At 34.3% G+C, this 18,429-nt stretch overlaps 1 protein-coding gene across 1 annotated transcript in view; it reads right to left on the bottom strand.

Annotated features, from left to right (window-relative positions):
* The window catches only part of SLC30A7 (solute carrier family 30 member 7), a gene marked incomplete at both ends in the record, with an annotated part of 57,626 nt that overhangs the window by 14,059 nt on the left and 25,138 nt on the right, over positions 1 to 18,429 (bottom strand). Inside the window, 2 exons of the mRNA XM_084242097.1 lie at positions 13,719 to 13,854; positions 17,977 to 18,027. Of these exons, the coding sequence (XP_084098223.1) occupies positions 13,719 to 13,854; positions 17,977 to 18,027 (187 nt within the window). The remainder of the gene's footprint in view (positions 1 to 13,718; positions 13,855 to 17,976; positions 18,028 to 18,429) is intronic.

The raw sequence follows: 18,429 nt of genomic DNA, 5'->3' as shown, positions 1-18,429 counted from the left end.
CCTCACATTTACCAAATAGTTATATGCACTTAAATGACTTGTGATATTAATTAAGGAAAATACAAAAACATTAATATATGTGTGTGTGGTCTATTATTAGTCCACTCACTCAAGATTTTTTTGGCCTGATTACGTATCAGTCTTATTTCATTAAAAAAAAAAAAAAAAACTTGGATAGAAGCACAGATTAGTGAACTAGCTGCCCTATGGATAAGGCACAAAAGTTTGTATATTAACTTAGAAAGCCTTCAATCAGTATTTGGAAATTATGCTTCAGGTGATTTGGATGATTAAATATACACAAAACAATAGTATAATAATGAGGGTGATGCCAATGCAATAGTTTTCTAAACCAGTTACACATCAAATTCACTTCAGGGTATTGTTTTCATTTCTGACATACTGAATCAGAATCTTTGAGGGAAAGTTCAAGCACCTAGCTTTTTGCAAAAGTTTAAAGGTGATTCCAGTGAATCAGGGGGATAAGGTGTTGCTCTAGTGTTTAAGTCAACTGAGAGGGAAGTTAAGAAATCGTTTCATTACATTTGCAAGTTTAAGCCAGGGCTTTCTTTTATAGTCCCAGGGAGGCCTACTAAGTGTTGGTCACCAAGGAGGTCCACAATAAATACTTGGTTAAATGAATGGCAGAGAGCTGAAAATCAGATTCTCTATAATCTGAATTAAAGACAAGAAAAGTCTTAGGGGGAAAAATTATGAGACTATTCCCATATTTTACGTGCACCGTGACAAGCACTTGGACAAGGGGGATTACAATACGAACAGAGGCAAGTAGGAAAATTAGACAGATATTGAGAGAGTAACTGGTATCTAACTAGAAAAAAATGAAGTAACATAAAGGAAAAGTCCACATGACTGAAAGTGTAAGGGAGATGGCAGTAAAGAAGATGAAAAGCTCCAAGTGAATAGCTCCAAGGTCATATTTTATGAAAATAATTTTTAGATAGCTATTTATAAGTCAAGAATAATTACATGCAACCCTATTTTCTTCTTCTCCCTTAAAAGCTCATCCTCTAAATCATTAAGTTCTTATGATTTAACATCATAAATAATTTCTCGACTCCATCCCTTCTTCATTCTACTGCACAAGCCTATAATAATCTTCACTTGGATTATTATAAGACTCCTACATGGTCATTTTGTTCATCATATCCACTGTGATAAGCAGCTTTAAAGAAAGATCTCAATGAATACTGCCTCCCTTGTATTCATGCTCTTGTGTCATCCCTTCCTCAAGTGTGGGCTGGACCTAGTGACTTGCTTCTAACAGGACGACAAAAGTGATGAGATGTCACTTCTAAGAGTAGGTTAAAAGGAGTATGGCTTTCAGGGCCTCCCTGGTGGCGCAAGGAGTTAAGCACAGCACTAAGAAGCAGTCCTCAGCCTCTGCAGCACAAGTTCGATCCCCGGCCGGCCAGGGAGAAACCCACATTGCACAGTGGGCCTCTCCTGTCTTGCCTGCTGCTCCCCTCAGCAGTGTATTTGGTCTTCCTGCTCTGTTCCCCACTCTGTCTCTGGTGAATCTTTTCACCCCCTCAACTCTGGCCTGTACCCCAGTTCTTGTATGCATAAATAAATCTTTAAAAAAAAAAAGGAGTCTGGCTTTCATAGTTCACTCATAGCTGCCATGCTGTGAGTTGTCCTATAAAGAGGCCCACGTGGCAAGGAACTGGGGGATACCTCTGGAGTGGAGCCCTCAGTCCAACAGCCCCAAGGAGACCAATACTATCTACAAGTGCTTCAATGAGCTTAGAAGTAGATTCTCCCTCAAATGAACCTGGGAATGACAAACATGGGCTGATACCTTGGTTGTTTCCCAAGGTCTCTAGCTTGAGTTATAAAGTCCAGTTAGCTATGCTCAATTTCAGTTCCTGAACCAAGACACACAGTAAGATAATAAGGTGATGTTCAGTTACTAGGTTTTTGTGTAAATTGTTACACATCCATAGATAACTAATACAATCATATTTTGTAAAGCTAATAGAACCATTTTTGTAAAGCTATTAAACTATCTAAAACCAGTACTTAACCTATTTCTTCCTGTTAAAAAAAGTCTGTTAAAAGTTCCACACTATATGAGATTAAATTAAGCTCTTTGACATGGTATATTTTTGAATTTAGACTCGTCTAACTTCATCTCTTATTGATCTTTACTTCACATTTTAAACTTTGTAAACATAAATATACATACACTTTATCTTCTGCTGTATCTTCCTGACATGCTTTGATCATGCTGTAACCTCTGCCTGTATGTTCCTGAACCGCCCTTTAATCTCACTTCTATTCCTTTAAAGTCTCAAATGACTTTAGGGTCATCCCTTTTAGGATCTATTTCCTGATCCCAAAGTACCTGCCAGAATGTATGAAATGTCTTTTCTGTACTCTTACAAAAAACCTGAGATATGTATGGTAAGGTTAGAGGGGGGAAAAAAAAAAAAAAGCAAGCAGAGGTGGGGGGATTTTTGACAATGAAAGAATATTGGTTATTTCTCATCTAATCTGAAGGACAGTGTCTGTTTCTAACTACTGTGATGTTATTGAATCAAAGAAGAGTCCCTGCATTTATAAAAAAAAGGTAGAGAGAAATATCAAGGTAGACTAGCAAGCTACAGTTCAACCATCATGCTCTTTCCTTCTTCCTCTCCATTCTCATCTCTCACCAAACAGAAAAGGTCACAGAATATTTTTATATACCAAACATCATTTTTATGCTTTCCTGCTTTCTTTAATGTATTTCTCAGACAATGATGCAAACAAAAAAGTTTTCCTAAAACTGCTTGCGAATAAGAAAAGTTTTTTCTCTGTATGCCTCCTATATGTTTATTTTGGTGAGAGGATTCACCAGAGACAGTGGGAAACAGAACAGGCAGATCTACTGAAATACACTGCTGAGGGGAGTAGCACGAGTCAGGAGAAGTCTATCAGGAGAGGTCTGCTGCACCATGTGGGCAGCCCCCCGGCCGGGGGTTGAACTCGTGCTGCAGTGGCTGCGGACAGCCTCACAGTACTGTGTCTTAACCCCTTGCACCACCAGGGAGGCCTCTATTTTGATCATTTCTTCTCCAATCATTAACCCAAGCAACTGCTAATAATGCCTGCATATATGTGAGATGGAAAATGCACTCGAATGGAAATCTTAATACTTGGATCCTAATACTCCCATTAAATAGTCCTGGAGCATCAGTTAACTCATCTATAAAATGAGAGAGTGGATTAATATCTAGATATTTTTTCCCAGCCTTATTTTTCATTTAATAAGAAAAAAATAGGTCAAACCACAAGGAATACTGGGAAGAGAATGAATTTGTTTATTCCAATTATTCTAATTTATAATTATAAAAAGATAGCCTCAGCAAATGAGATGCAATATAGTGGCAAAGTGATTTACTCCACCGTTAATTAAAATGAATTTTACCAAGTAATTAACACAAGTAAGCAATTATTAAGCACTACTTACTGTATGTTTTACTAGGCATCATATTTTTTAGAACCAGATGGAAATTTACTCTAGAGTTGTGGAAATGGAGGTCTAGAGCACAATAACACAGCTAATGTGTGGGAGAACTAGAATAGTAAGACCAGATCTTTTAATTCAAAATTCTAGTGAAGAGTTCATCAAAGCAGTTATTATATGCCTACCGTGTGCCAAACATGTGCTAGGAAGTGCAAATAAAAAGATAAATAATACATGATACCTTGCTTCAAAGGAATTCCTAAGTATTGAAAAAGTCTATAGACAGTGGTCAGTGGGAAAAGACAAACTTTTCTCCTAAAATTCACTTTGACAATGGTTGTTAGTTTGAGGAGGCTAGACTTGATGAAGATGTTCCATTATGACAGATTAAATATTATTAGAATTAACAGGGAATTTATTGTAAAGTTCAATTCAAAAACCATAATGCAGATATACATTTTAGTCAAATTAATGTTAGCAGCAAACATTTATTTTAAAGCATTTAAAAGATATTTTGACTGACATAAGAAAATAACAAGAGTGAATTTTTTTTAGGAAGGGCAAATTGAAGTTTTTACTGATTTTGCTATAGAATTTGAAATGGTTGACTGCTTAGGTAGAATTAAAATGTTCACATTCAAGAGAAGCAAGCATTTTACCAAAGCACATGGACGTGTCACATTAATTTTTCCAACAGTAATTTTAAAATAATGTCCAGCTGTGGGAGCTAGCTAGGTCATGAAGTTGGGTAGCAAGGTGGGGAAGAAGAAGGTATTTGCTAAATCACATGACCTTATTCAATTCAGAACCAAGGTCAATTTCCATAGTAATTTCAAAGGTTATAAAAATGTAAAAAGTCTATGGAAACTCTACTTTTGCTGTTTAATATTGTGTTTAGTTCAGAATTCTGTGTACACATTTTTTTGATTAACTATTGTAAAGGGGAATCATAAACCAGATTTCACCATGGATCTATCTAGCCATAATGAAAGGATACAGGGAAAAAAGACAAGCTTAGCAAATTCCTGACTGAGCTAAGACTTAAAGCTGCATCCAAACCCAAAAAGTAAGCATTTGGAAACAATTAGAGGTTCACTTCTGGTTGACTAATTCAATTCTCGCTTTAACAATGAACCACCATTTTGCTAGCATATATAAAAAGGAATGAGTCATTGGTATATGAGTTTACCAGTAACACAGTGTAATGTTAGTCCTCAAATTCTGAAGCTAAATCAAATTTATAATCATAAGTATAAAATCAATGTGAAAGCTTAAATGCTAACAGATTAAATAAGCAACTGCTAGTTATTATTCTTTATTGCCAGTAACTTTGCAAATGAAAATATATTCAAATGTTACTACAAGGAGCTTTTAGTGAGTCTCACCATTTCAATAGTAAATAAAATTACCTAGCAGTAATTATAAAGATAGGAGGGTATATATATATATATATATATATATATATATATATATTATGGGAATTACTGAAGAATAATCAGACTAGTGATAATCATAATACTTAATAAAATATTTCAAAGAGTTGAAGCAAACTATTACTTAGATCTGAGAATAAACATGAAATAATAATAATTAAAACATAACTGATTCAACATTTTGAATCGGCTTATGCACTAAATCTTCCTGCATATATCAGGGGTTCTTATAATCTATAAATACAGAGAAAGCAAGCTGAATTTTCTAAAAGAATGCATAAATTTGAAGGTCTGGTATATGTCACGTACTTAAAAATGTTTAGTGGTCAAAAAAGCCAAAAAAATTGACACCAAATTGTAATATAACCTACATTCCGACATAGAATGGTTGTAAATACGCTGCCGTATTTGCATAAATACAATTATTCCATAGTGATAAACAATTACCTATTAACCCAACATTTGATAAGCCTAAAAAAGTAATGACAAATGTAAAACCAAAGGGACTGTGGTTTAGCTCATACATGTTTCCAAAATCTATTGCTTAAATCAATGCATATTTACAAGAGTACCTACTTAACTCAACAATGATTATAAGAAGGTAGCCCTAAAATACCTCTAGAACTTGGAACCAAAGTCATAAAAAAGTCATCCTTTTCCTTAAACTTCTGGAACATAATTATAACACCTACTACATCTAGACTTTGGGCCAAAACCATTAGCAAATAATGCCAAATTCATAAATAATTAGTAATGACTTGTTTAGACAACATTTAATATCGTTTACAGTGCTTTCATAATTTTTTTCTAATTTGAGTCTCACACAATCTTAAGTAACCTTAAGAAAAACATTCCATTCTGCAATTGCAGAATGTCAGATGAAGGCAAAATCTACAGAGATCATTTAGGCCAATTCCCTCATTTTACAGAGAAAAAAAAAAAAACTCTTGGAGAGATTAAGACAACTTGTTTTTTGTTATACACTGCGAAGTGGCAGTTGAACATGATAACCTAAGGCCAAAGCTCCTTGCACTATACACTGGTATTCCATTAGTGTTAAGTCCACTAGAGTCAGAGATCATGTCATATTCTTTATATTCCTAGTGCCCAGCACAGTGCTTGAAATATAGTAAGTTCTTGACACTGCTGTATGTACAATCTTTCAAAATTTCAAACACTAGAGAAAATTATTAGAATACAGGCTGGATCTTGTTTGACATAACTGTCAACCTTTCAGAGTAACAGCTAAATAGCAAAACAGCAGAGTCTCTCAATTTAGTCACTCCCAAAAAAGAATCTCTAAAAAGTAATAGCAGATGTATCTTATCCTCTACTCAAGTATAGGTAAGAAAGAATTATACTTAAGCAGCAGCAATCAGCATTCCCAATTCTTTGCAATTTATTTTCTTACTAACAGCTCTTCATTTTCATGAAAGAAAGTAAAATCATACCAGCAATATCAGAAAAAAATTTGATGATGTATTATCAATCCATGAAGAGCAAAGGAACAAAGAAGAAAAATAAATGAATGTGAATTCACAATAATATCTTATTAAGAGGTAGGGAAATGGGAAGAGACACTGGAATCAATGAAGCAAGATGTTAAAAAAGCTCCACAAAATTTACATAGTTTTGAAAGAAGAATGGGCAGGAGTAAATTCAAATTATTCATAGTAAATATGGTAATATTTGAACTGAAGAGCTCTACGGCACTTCCCCACTATCAACTGAAGCAGTTGCTAGACTAGCATAGTGGTGGACTATGGGCAATTTGGCGGTACACTATGGTGGTAATAAGTGATGGAGAGAATTCTAACATTACCACAATTTAAAAATATTCAAATTTTAAAAAGTGAAGCAGCAGGACCCTCTTTAGAAAAACAAGATGAGACAGAAATAAGTATTTCTGAAGACTATCAAAATCAATAGCTTCATGATTACAAGTTTAGCTCAGAACAAAGGGTCTTATAATCAGTAAGGAAAATCCAAGAGGAACAGGACTAAAGTGCTGATTAATCTCCAAATTCAACAAGGCTATTAGGAAAGAGCTCATCTGTACGTATTTAGTTCAAGTTAAAAACTGGTTGATTTGTAACTGATCCAATCTATGTGTTCAAACTTCATCATTTCCTCACAATTACTAATGGGCTTTTAGTTTAGATGGCTGAGTGTATTTCGCAGAAGAAATTCAATATCCAGGAAGGATACTGGGGAGAGGTAGAAAAGAACATGCTCAAAAGTGAAGCCACCCCTTTGACTTCTTTTTCTTTCTTTAAATTTTATTTGATTTTAGAGTAGAACTGGGCTGTAGGCCAGAGGTGTGAGTGTGTGGGGAGGTTTGAGAGGATTCAGAGACAGAATAGGGAGCAGAACAGTTGGATCTCCTGAAATACACTGCTAAGGGGAGCTGCGGGAGACAAAGAAGTCTGTTGGGCCTTATGTGGGTCAGCTCCCTGGCTTCGGATTGAACTCATGCCTTGAACTCATGCAGTAGTGGCTGATGATAGCTTGATGGTTCTGACTTTAACCCCTGCCTCACCAAGGAGGCCCTAATCTGTTTACATTTAATTTTCATAGGGAAGGACTTACTAGCACCATTTTGTTCATTGCTTTCTATCTTTTAGCTTTTTTTGTTCCTCTTTTCCTCTTGCTGTCTTTGTGTTTCATTGATAATTTTGCAGTGATGCATTTCCCCTCGTGCTTATTTTATAAATATTTTTCTTTGTGGTTATCATTTCAAATTACCCTTCTCTTGCTCCTTTCAAGAGTCTCACTTTATATATATATCTTTAGACAGTGCTGAGGATGTGTCTTGACGTAGTTATTTTTAGATTTACCCTACATAGTTTATAAAGTTTCTTGAATTTGTACATTGTTTCTTGCTTAAATTTGGGAAAGTATTGACCATTGTTTCTTCAACTAGGTTCTTGCTTTCTCTTTTTCTTTATTTTCTGGGATTCTCATAACCCTGTGTATCCCATAAATACTTCATTTTCACTCACTGTTTTTATTTTTATTTTCTGCCTTGATATTTTGAAAGTCCTATCTTCAAGACTTAAAACTAAGCCTCAGATATTTTCTCTTATCTAATGTAATTAGCTAATGATCATTAGCATTCTGTTAAATAGCAGGGGCAACAGAAAGAATCCTTGTATAATCATGATTTTAGTAGTAAAGACTCTGATATTATCCCATTAATAAAGATGGTGATGTTAATTCATTCTTCTCTTGGTCAAATCTGTCCTTGAGTCCCTCCAGTGAACTTTTCAATTCAGTCACTGTATTCTTTAGTTTCATAATTTCTGTTCGGTTCTTTTTCATAGTTTCTCTTTGTTAAAGTTCTCATTTTGCTTATGCATTATTTTCCTAATTTCATTTAGTTGTCAATGCTTCCTTTTAATTGTTGCAATTTATGTCTGCCTTTTTGCCACATTTCCTTTTTATAGGTTGGGATTCTAGAAATCAAACTAGATCCTTTAACTGTGTCATGGTTAACTGTTTCTTCATATTTGTTACTCTCTGTTGTGGGAACATCTGAAAAATCAGCCAACTCTCCAGACTGTTTGATATGGTTTAATTCAGGGAGGAACTTTTTCAAAATAGCCTAGTTAGCAATTCTAGAGACCCCTCAAGTCTTTTTCTGGATATATGTCCTCTCTGGGCTTTTTGAAGGGTTATAGATTTCTAATCAAGTGCTCCCCTTAGTGTCTGTCTGTGAAAGCGCAGCTTTCTCTGTTGTAAACCATGATCCTGGGGTTCCACCTACTGTATGTCTGTAACACTGCACATTCCAACAACAGCTGATTTTTTCCTCAGCAATGCCCAACCTGGCACCCCATTTCTGTCATTACTTAGTAACAAGCAAAAAAATAAGTAAAAATAAAAAATAAAAAACCAAAAAGACATCAGACTATTCACCAACCCTCCTAAAAGTCTGAGATACATTCAACTCCTTTCCCTCCCCAGGGAAAAGGTGTGTATGAGTTGGGGGTTTCTCTCAAAAACACTTGACCCCAAGTGTGTGAAGGGGGTTAGTGGAGAGTTGCTCTAATGAGAATGGAGAATGTTATGAATTTCCAACTAAGTCTCCAACTGGCTGTTTTGCTTATGCATTATTAAATACCAGAAATAAACTGCAAACATAAAGAGCAGACAAAAATTGCCACAATTAAAAGGAAGCACAGATTGACAACTAAATGAAATTAGGAAAATAATGCATAAGCAAAATGCACTAGCCTGGTATTTAAGAATCTTTTAGCTACTCTGTGGATTGTTCATAGAGTTATTTTGTCAGTTTGCTGTATTAAACCCTTGTCTCCATGAGAGGAAAGAGAGTCCACAGCTTCCTATTCTGCCATCTTGCTGCTGTTATTTTTTACCCTTCATTCTTGCTTTTTTTTTTTTAAGGCTGCACAGAATTCTCTTATTGATGGAAATTTGCATTCTTTTTTGATCTTTGACAATAACAAATAAAGCCACAAAGGATAACCTTACATGAAATATATCCCTTTACATTTTTGCCAATTTATGTATAGGATACATTCCTGGAAATAGGATTGCTTAAATAAAAATAAATACACACTTATTTATGGTAATTATTGTCAAATTTCTCTCCATAGAGATAATACCATTCTCATTTTTTGAGTAAGTTTAATGGAATGTGATACACCAGAGTATGTAAGATATATAATCAAAAAGTTAATTCTTTATAGAAGCATATAATCTTCACAAAGATGTCTTTCTAGTTTAATTTTATAAGAGGTGTTTAAAAGTAGACATTAACTCCTTATCAAAATCCCACTGATATTTATTCCAGAGAGAAAAAAATACCAGATCCTCCATTTCCATATGTATTCATGCCTAAAACTGACCAGACTAACCATTCATCTAGTGAGAGAGTGCAAAGGGGAAGAAATGGGAGATTTGCTCAACTCAGAAATATTCTAAATAAATGGATTGTTTATTGATGGTTATGAGAACTGAATTAGTGCCTGATACTGTATCTTCAAAATCTAAGAAGTGTCAAGGACAAACAAGTGGTTCAATTCCTTTGAGCTTCACCACACTTGCTCTGTTCATTCTAATATTTCTTTCTCTCTTTTTTTTTTGAAGATTTATTTATTTATTTATACAAGCACTGGGTACAGTCAGAAGCGCGGGAGGGTGAGAGAATTCACCAGAGCCACAGTGGGGAGCAGAACAGGCAGACTGACGAAATACACTGCTGAGGGGAGCAGAACAGGGCGCGGGCGCGGCAGGAGAGGTCTGAGTGCCATGTGGGACCCTCGGCGGCGGCGGCCAGGGATTGAACTGGCGCTGCAGAGGCTGCGGGCAGCTTCACAGCCCAACGCTCCACTGCTGTGCCACCAGGGGAGGCCCATTCTATTATTTCCAAGACCATCTACCAACCTTTCTTTAAGAAAGGTTCCTCATCTGAACCATCAAAACCACAAAATAATTTTACTATTTCTCAATTCCCTCAGGGATAACATTACTAGTACTTCTCTAGATGCATTATGAGAAGTTCACAATTACACACAGATGGATACCTTAGGACATAATGGCATTCTCTCCCAGAATGCTGGTTGAAGAAGGTGGTTTTATTTGTTGGTATTAATGCTCCTATTATGATGATTTTATAATGTACAAATATAATCATCATGTAATAATGTTTCCATATGTTAAATTTAAAATATGACACATATACAAACACAAAGTAAGAATCTTGGGAAAATGTTTATCTTTTATGTTAGCCCCCAAAAGTATAGCTCAAAAACTATAACCACTTAAAAAGAAAACCACAAAGGAAATTGTAAGGCAACACCCAAACCATTAAAAAAAAAAAAATTCCACAATTTCTCGTATGTATGATGATTTGAAGATATGGTACTTTCTTGCATGTTAAAAAAAATGCTTGCTTTTTACTTACACTCGGCCACAAATAATTATCTATTAACCATGGAATCAAACAAGATTTATTAAATCAGTATTTGGTCCAAATCCTGTATTCATGAACAATGACAATCACCTATGATTTTGAATTGAAACTTTACAATTTTGCTTTATTTGTGTATATTCTTTCCATTTACATGTATTTCTGACCATTACCTATCATTCTAAAGCTTGTATTTTAGCATGTTCTCTAGAAGTTGGGTTATTTTTTTCTTTATATCACCATATATATATATATAACCACATGTATATATTAAATATATACATTAAAGTATATTTACTATATATAAAAATAATATATAGTAAAATATAATATATAATAAAAATATATATAATTTGAAAACCCTTTGTAGCTAACAAAAATACAATTTGTTTTACTTGAAAAGCTTTTTTTAATATTTACAAATGATTATGGTAAAAACGTATGCAGTACAAGATGGTAACTTGTAAGAATTTTTTTTTCTAAATCCAGCAAGGCTTCAGAAATGCACCAGTGACATAGCTTCTTTCTGCATCCTGTTTATATATATTTTTTCCCATCAAGTAGCTACCATTTTATTTAGGGGAATTAAAAATCAAGTTACAGGTCCATGTAAACCATAACACTTTTATACCAGTGTAATTAAAGCTACAACTGTTTGGATTTCTGCACGTAAGTTAAAGGGGGTGAGAACAAAAGCACTCTGAAATCTTTAAAAGGTAAAGTTAATTTTTCAGAAGATAAAAAATATAATTTCATTGTCACACTCAATCTGCTACTTTTAATTGGGAAACAAACTTTTCGTAGCACAACCCAAACATTTATATCTTCCTTGCCTGTGTTAGAAAATATTAAGAAGAAAATTTTTTTCTAAGAAACAACTTTCACTGTGAAAGTAATAATGGAACATGGCACACCCCAGAAGAGACGGACCTATACTTTCAGTACATTCTAAACTGAGGAGCATTTAGATCTAAGAATATATATAAAAGTGTCATTAGTTCTCTTGTTCTTGGTGAATTGCCAATACGCATAAACATTAAAGGTAAGAAACAGAAGTAATTCCCCTTATCTTTTATATTTATGAAGCTTTTTAATGTTTCATATTTCAATAAAAAAGGTTTCCCTGTGTGTGTATATTTATTTACTTATCCATATTTGTGGAAACACAGGGTGGGAATAGAACTAAGTAAGAATTACCTGTCTGGAATTAGAGAAAGCAAATAGCTGAGGCTGAAATAACATGAATTTAGTTGGATTCAAATCTGAGGTGTAACAATCTTTTGTCTGGCAGTGTCAGGGGTTGACTTACAACAACAAAGAAACAGTTGACTCTCCTGCAGTTTATGAGAGACAATAAGACAACTATTTAGATATAGTAACTAAAGGCCATGGGAGGAGGAGTGTGAGGTAGTGTAGGTATCCTTAATCCAGTCTGATAGGTGCAAAACATAAACTGGAATGAGGTGAGAGAAAGACTGAAGAAGTAAACGGGTAAATTGTGAAACCTGCCTAAGGGATTCAGACGTTAACCTGAGAGTAAGAAACAGCCATTGAAGAATTTAAAGCAAAGTAATTTTTCCCTGTAGCATAATCTTTCTTAAAGAAAGATCACTTTGGCCACAGTGAAGAGAAGAGTTTAGGAGGGAGACAGAGAGGCCAACCTCTTCCAAGTAACCAAGGACAGGACGATGGAAATAACAGTGGAGACAAAGCAAAGTGAGTATTAAGTTCCAACTCTAAGACCAATCAGCAACAACTAAGAATTACAATTAATTACAATACACGGAAAATGAAATGATACTGAGGTGCAAATAAAGAGGAACATAAGTTATCAAATCTATCAGGAGTTAAGTTTCATAGAATATATAATATCTAAGTTGAAATTTCAAGGTAGTAAGATTTCCAAAAATGAGGAAAAGGCATCCCAAACTTTCTAAGAAACTTTCTACACAGCAGAGTTGCTTCCTAGTACAAATCATTTAAAGAAATTTTAAAAATAATCTGCATGTTTAAAATGTATATACTGTTTTTAAAGCAAAATAAAAAATCTTTAGGTCTAACTGATAATTTACAAGATTATAATTTCAGTTTACTACACTTAACCATATAAGTTCTAAAAATCACCAATGTTTGCCCTCCAGCAGGTCTTTATTGTTATTAAAAAAGAAAGTTTTACTGACAATGAAATCATATAGATAAATAAAAACAGTTAAATCAAGATATATCTATATAAATAATTCAAGACTGAAATAAAGGCACATGTCATTCCATTATCTGGTAAAGATAAAAACAGTAATAAAATGTATCTTAGGGTAAGACAAGCTTATGAGATAATAATACACAATATAATTCAAATATCTATTGAGGATTTATACCCACATTTGTATACATATTAGCTCTATGTAGGCAACAGAGCTAAAGAATTAAAAGAACGTTCCTCAAGAATTTACAACCTAGATAAGGAGATAGACATATACTTAGGTAAGCATTTTTATAAAACTGCAATGATAATGTGAATTTATAAATAAAAATAGTTGTAGAAGTGCTTTTTACTAACATTTGCATGTGATAGCACAATATCTTCAGGTCAAAAGAATAAAATTCTAAACCATAGTTTTGTTTCCAATGTTCTATTCTACAAACAGTGTTAGATTACTGCTGACTTGAGTTACATGCCCAAAAGACTAATTGCTAAATACTAAAGAGAAACAACAAACCCTGGGCAAAGTGGAAAAAAACTAGGAAGATGAGAAATTACCTTCCTAAAAATGTTAAAGGCCAAGGGAAAATCAACATTATAATAATTTAGACCTGTAATTTAAATAGCCAATTTATCAATTCTCATCTCAATACTTGAAAGTAACAAACTAACACTTACCTTACAACTATGAGCATGGCTATCAGGATTGAACAAATCGGATCCGCTATCATCAGACCAAAATTTTGCATCATGATGGCAGAGGCAATTACCCCAATGCTTCCAAGTGTATCTGCTAGGATGTGTAAAAATACACCTGGAAATAAAGCATAGCCAGAATCAAAATAGTATCTTCTGATCAATTGGAAATATGAATCTCTTAAAGCTACATTCTTGATTTTATATATAAAAAAAGAAATATCAATTTGAAAATTAATAAAAATTTAGATTCACTGTTTAGTAATGAAGTCATAGTAAGAACCATTGATGTGGAATTCTGCATCAGGTATTATACCAAATGTAATTCATCCCTCATTACCTAATGTACCTTTTCATTTGCATTGAGTAACGACCTTTATAATATTTCTTCAAAAAGCTAATGGCTCTTTTTCTGTAATAAAAACATTAGGTCGGAAATCCACTTTATGAAAGATATCCATTTCTCTGGGGCAATATAAATGACAAAGAATAAAGTGTTGGGACAACTTAGAATTTTAAAATAAAACTGGAGAAAAATGTACACTGAAGTAGAATGAGAGTCCCGAAGTTTCAAAACTCTTATATGTGATTGTAAAAGCTTATATTGGTAGGATAAGAAATAAAAATAGCCCTAAAGACTGAAAGAAAAAAGAAAAGAATGTTCTTGATTTTCATGTGATTGGAAGGTCCCTGGCTACATTTTATTTGCTGACCTGAAAATTGGTTTTATCAGCATTATTAACTATCTAAGTCCTTCTTACTTCCCAGTAACTGTCTGAAAAGGAAACTCACTAAATAAAGAAATCTAAATTAACATGTTTAACTTACATAGACGTTCAAAGTCTTATAGGGCCTACAGGATACTGACACCTTAACTTACCAATGGCCTAGAAAGCTAAAAGCCACATTGAAGAGACAACAAATAACTAAAATATTTTTTATGTCAGAGTTTTAAATCCTTCAACTATCTACTTCTCAGAAACTATAAACTAATTTTTATAATAACATGTAGAAAAGATAATTAGGGAGACAAATCTAACCTCCCTCCCCTCAGTTTTTAATGATTTTCAAAACCAAGAATAAACTATTATCAAAGGTAAGTTGTAGCATTGGATAGAGATGCATTACATATACTCTATCTCAGCGAATACCATTCTAAAACAATTCTACGTATTATGCACATGGAAAACTCGTGAACAGACGACACATTTAAGTCTCCTGAAATAAACTCAGTTTGGAGGACTACATTCAGAGGGGAAGAAAAAAGCAAGAGTTGTATCAGAAATATTACAGAAAAATAGGTGTAGTAGAGATTGAATCATAACCTATTGAGGAAAACTAAAGTCAAATTGAAGTCAAAAGTTAATAAAGGCAAGAAGATGGGGGAGCTGGGAATTAGGGAAACTCTGACAATGAACTCTAAATGGAAATTCAGAGTCAAAGATGGAAGGTTCACATCTCCAAAAAGAGACTGCTGTATAGTTCATAGACAAGATATTTTTTTCTGGTTTATAAAATTTTGTGACATATTGCTTTATTTTATTTTTATATTCCCCATACAATTACAACCCCCTTATTTTGACCCCAAGCCCTCCTTTCCCCGCCCCCCAGCCCCCATAGAGTGTCTCTGGTTCATAGTTGTTTGTTGATTTTGATATTCTCTTTCTTATGTTACTCTTTTTCCTGGTCCCTTAAGTTTTCTAGATTCCTGCTATGAGTGAGACCATCTGGTATTTTTCTTTTTCTTTCTGGCTTATTTCGTTGAGCATGATCCCTTCCAGCACCATCCATGTTGCTGCAAATCGCATGTATTTATCTTTTTTTGAATGCTGAGTAATATTCCATGGTGTATATGTACCACATCTTCTTGATCCAGTCATCCATTTTTGGGCATTTGGGCTGTTTCCAAAGCTTAGCTATTGTAAATAGTGCTGCTATAAACATAGGGGTGCAGGTGCTCTTTGGAATTGATGTTTCTGTGTCCTCTGGGTAAATACCTAGAAGTGGAATTGCTGGATCATATGGAAGCTCTATGTTTAGTAGGTCAAGAGATCTCCACACAGCTCTCCATAGTGGTTGGACCAGTTTGCACTCCCACCAACAGTGCAGGAGAGTTCCTTTTTCTCCACATCCTCATCAACATTTGTTGTTGCTAGTTTTTTTAATATGTGCCATTCTCACTGGTGTAAGATGGTATCTCATTGTAGTTTTCATTTGCATTTCCCTCATTACAAGTGATGTTGAACATTTTTTCATATGCCTGTTGGCCATTTGCATTTCCTCTTCAGAGAAGAGGTTTCAAAACCTCTTCTGCCCATTTTTAGCTCTTCTGCCCATTTTTTGACTGGATTATTTTCTTTGTTTTTGTTGAGTCTCATAAGCTCTTTGTAGATTTTTGTGATCAGTCCTTTATCATTAGTGTTGTGTGCAAAAATGTTCTCCCAGTGGTGGGGTTTCTCTTTGTTTTTGTTATTGTCTCTTTTGCTGTGCAGAAGTTCTTTAATTTGATGTAGTCCCAGCTGTTTATCTAAGCCTTCACTATCACTGCTTTGGGTGATGTGTCTGTAAAGATGTCTTTGATGTGCATATCGTAGTGTTTTGCCTATGTGACATATTGCTTTAAATGACAAATTCCTACTTTGGTAGCATCATCTGATGTTCACTGATACAGACAAGTCTCATTTTGCACTGATACAGACAAGTCTCATTTACATCTTGCATTTCATTTTTAAAAATATAATATACTTCCCTTTTTTGGACGATCATTTGATTTTTAATGTAATTTATTTATATATATTTTACATCATTGTTCATTTCTGTACAATGTTTGCTTTCTCCTATCAGTGTAGTCCCCATAGAATTCCCATCACCAATTCACCTCTGCACCATTGCCATAGGCCTTTGTGCTCTTCCCTCCTGTTTTGATCCCTCTCCCTCCCCTGTGCCTGCAGAATGTCTCTGATTTATAGCTGCCTATTAGTTTTTTTAATTGTTATTTTTCCCCTGATCCTTTATTTGGTTCCCCTATATTCCTTCTATAAGTGAAAACATCCGATATTTTTCTTTTTCCTTCTGACTTATTTCACTGAGCATAATCCCTTCTAGCTCCATCCATGTTGCTGCAAATGGCATGAATTTATCTTTTTTGATTGCTGAATAGTATTCCATCGTATAATTATACCACATCCTCTTGATACAGTCATCTATTTTTTGGGCACAATATAATTTACTTTTTAGAGCAGTCTTAGGCTCATAGCAAGACTAAATGGAAAGAACAGGTATTTCCCCACACATACTCTTTCTCCATTGTCAACATTCCCTACCAAAGTGGTACATTTGTTACAACTAATGAAACTACAATGACATTGTCAACTGATAATTCACATCAGGATTCATGTTTGGTGTTATGCATCTTAATGGGTTTGTCTGCATTGCATTCTTAGTTCCCAAATTTTCCAAATACATATTAATTATTATTCTTGGAAAAATCATTTAATAATCAAATGAAGGCAAACATACTACTACGGTGCTAGTATAAGCATAGGCATGCATATCATTTAAATAGTATAGTGTCCTGAATATTTTAATCTCATTAAATCTGAGGAAACAGTTAAGTAACATTTAAATATGTGCTAATATACCTAATGGAATAGATTTAAAAATCATTAGGAAGGGTAACATTTTATTTATTTATTTATTTTAACTTTTTAAAAATTTTTGCATCTTTGTTCATTATTTATTTATTTTTAAAAGAGGCATGTATTTTTATTTATTTATGATTTATTTATTTATTTGTTTGTTTGTTTATACAAGCACTGGGTACAGTCAGAAGCACGGGAGGGTGAGAGAATTCACCAGTGCCAGAGCAGGGAGCAGAGCAGGCAGAAGGACCAAAGTACACTGCTGAGGGGAGCAAGGGGCGGCAGGAGAGGTCTGCGCGCCATGTGGGACCCTCCTGCGGTGGCTGGGGAGCAGCCGGGGATCGAACCGGTGCCACAGAGGCCGCGGGCAGCTTCGCAACCCAGCGCTCAACCGCTGCGCCACCGGGGAGGCCCTTCTTTGTTCATTTTTAAACAATATTTGCTTCCCCCAGTCCCTCAGGTGTAGTTCCCATAGAGTAAGGCTAACATTTTAAACATAAATACCATGATACCATTTTCTTGAAGAAAAACTTCAGATAAACTCAAAACTATGAAATCAGTTTTAGAAAACTAAGACATATACAAATTGTTTGTCATACCTTGTAAAATCTGTCTGCTGGGTCCTGTTGTTTCTTTTAGTGAGGGACCATCTGTAGAAAGTTAAATAATTTTAAAACATGTTTTTAACTCCTGATTCAATTCTTCCAATTCAGAATACTTTTCATTCAAATGTATTGCGAAGGCTGCATCACTATATAGCCACATCAGACCTATAAAGTTATATTTTAATATAGTAATTTAATGGAGACAGACAGCAATTTAAAAATGTATCAACAGTACAGAGTATAGAAAATTACTGTATCAAGCAAATTGGAGGGAAAAAAAGCCACAGTAAATTAAAATCATTGTGAAAGTCTTCTAATATTCATTACACACCTTATATAGCTTCAAAGCTAATTTTACAATTGGAAAATTCAGAAAAAAACAAGTCTGCTTAAAGTTTGTAAGAGTCTTAGAAATGAAACCAGGATAAATGAATTATGTGGTTTTCC

The sequence above is a fragment of the Talpa europaea genome (assembly GCF_964194135.1).
Source record: "Talpa europaea genome assembly, chromosome: 9".
NCBI lineage: Eukaryota > Metazoa > Chordata > Mammalia > Eulipotyphla > Talpidae > Talpa > Talpa europaea.
This window is presented reverse-complemented; position numbering and strand designations above follow the sequence as displayed.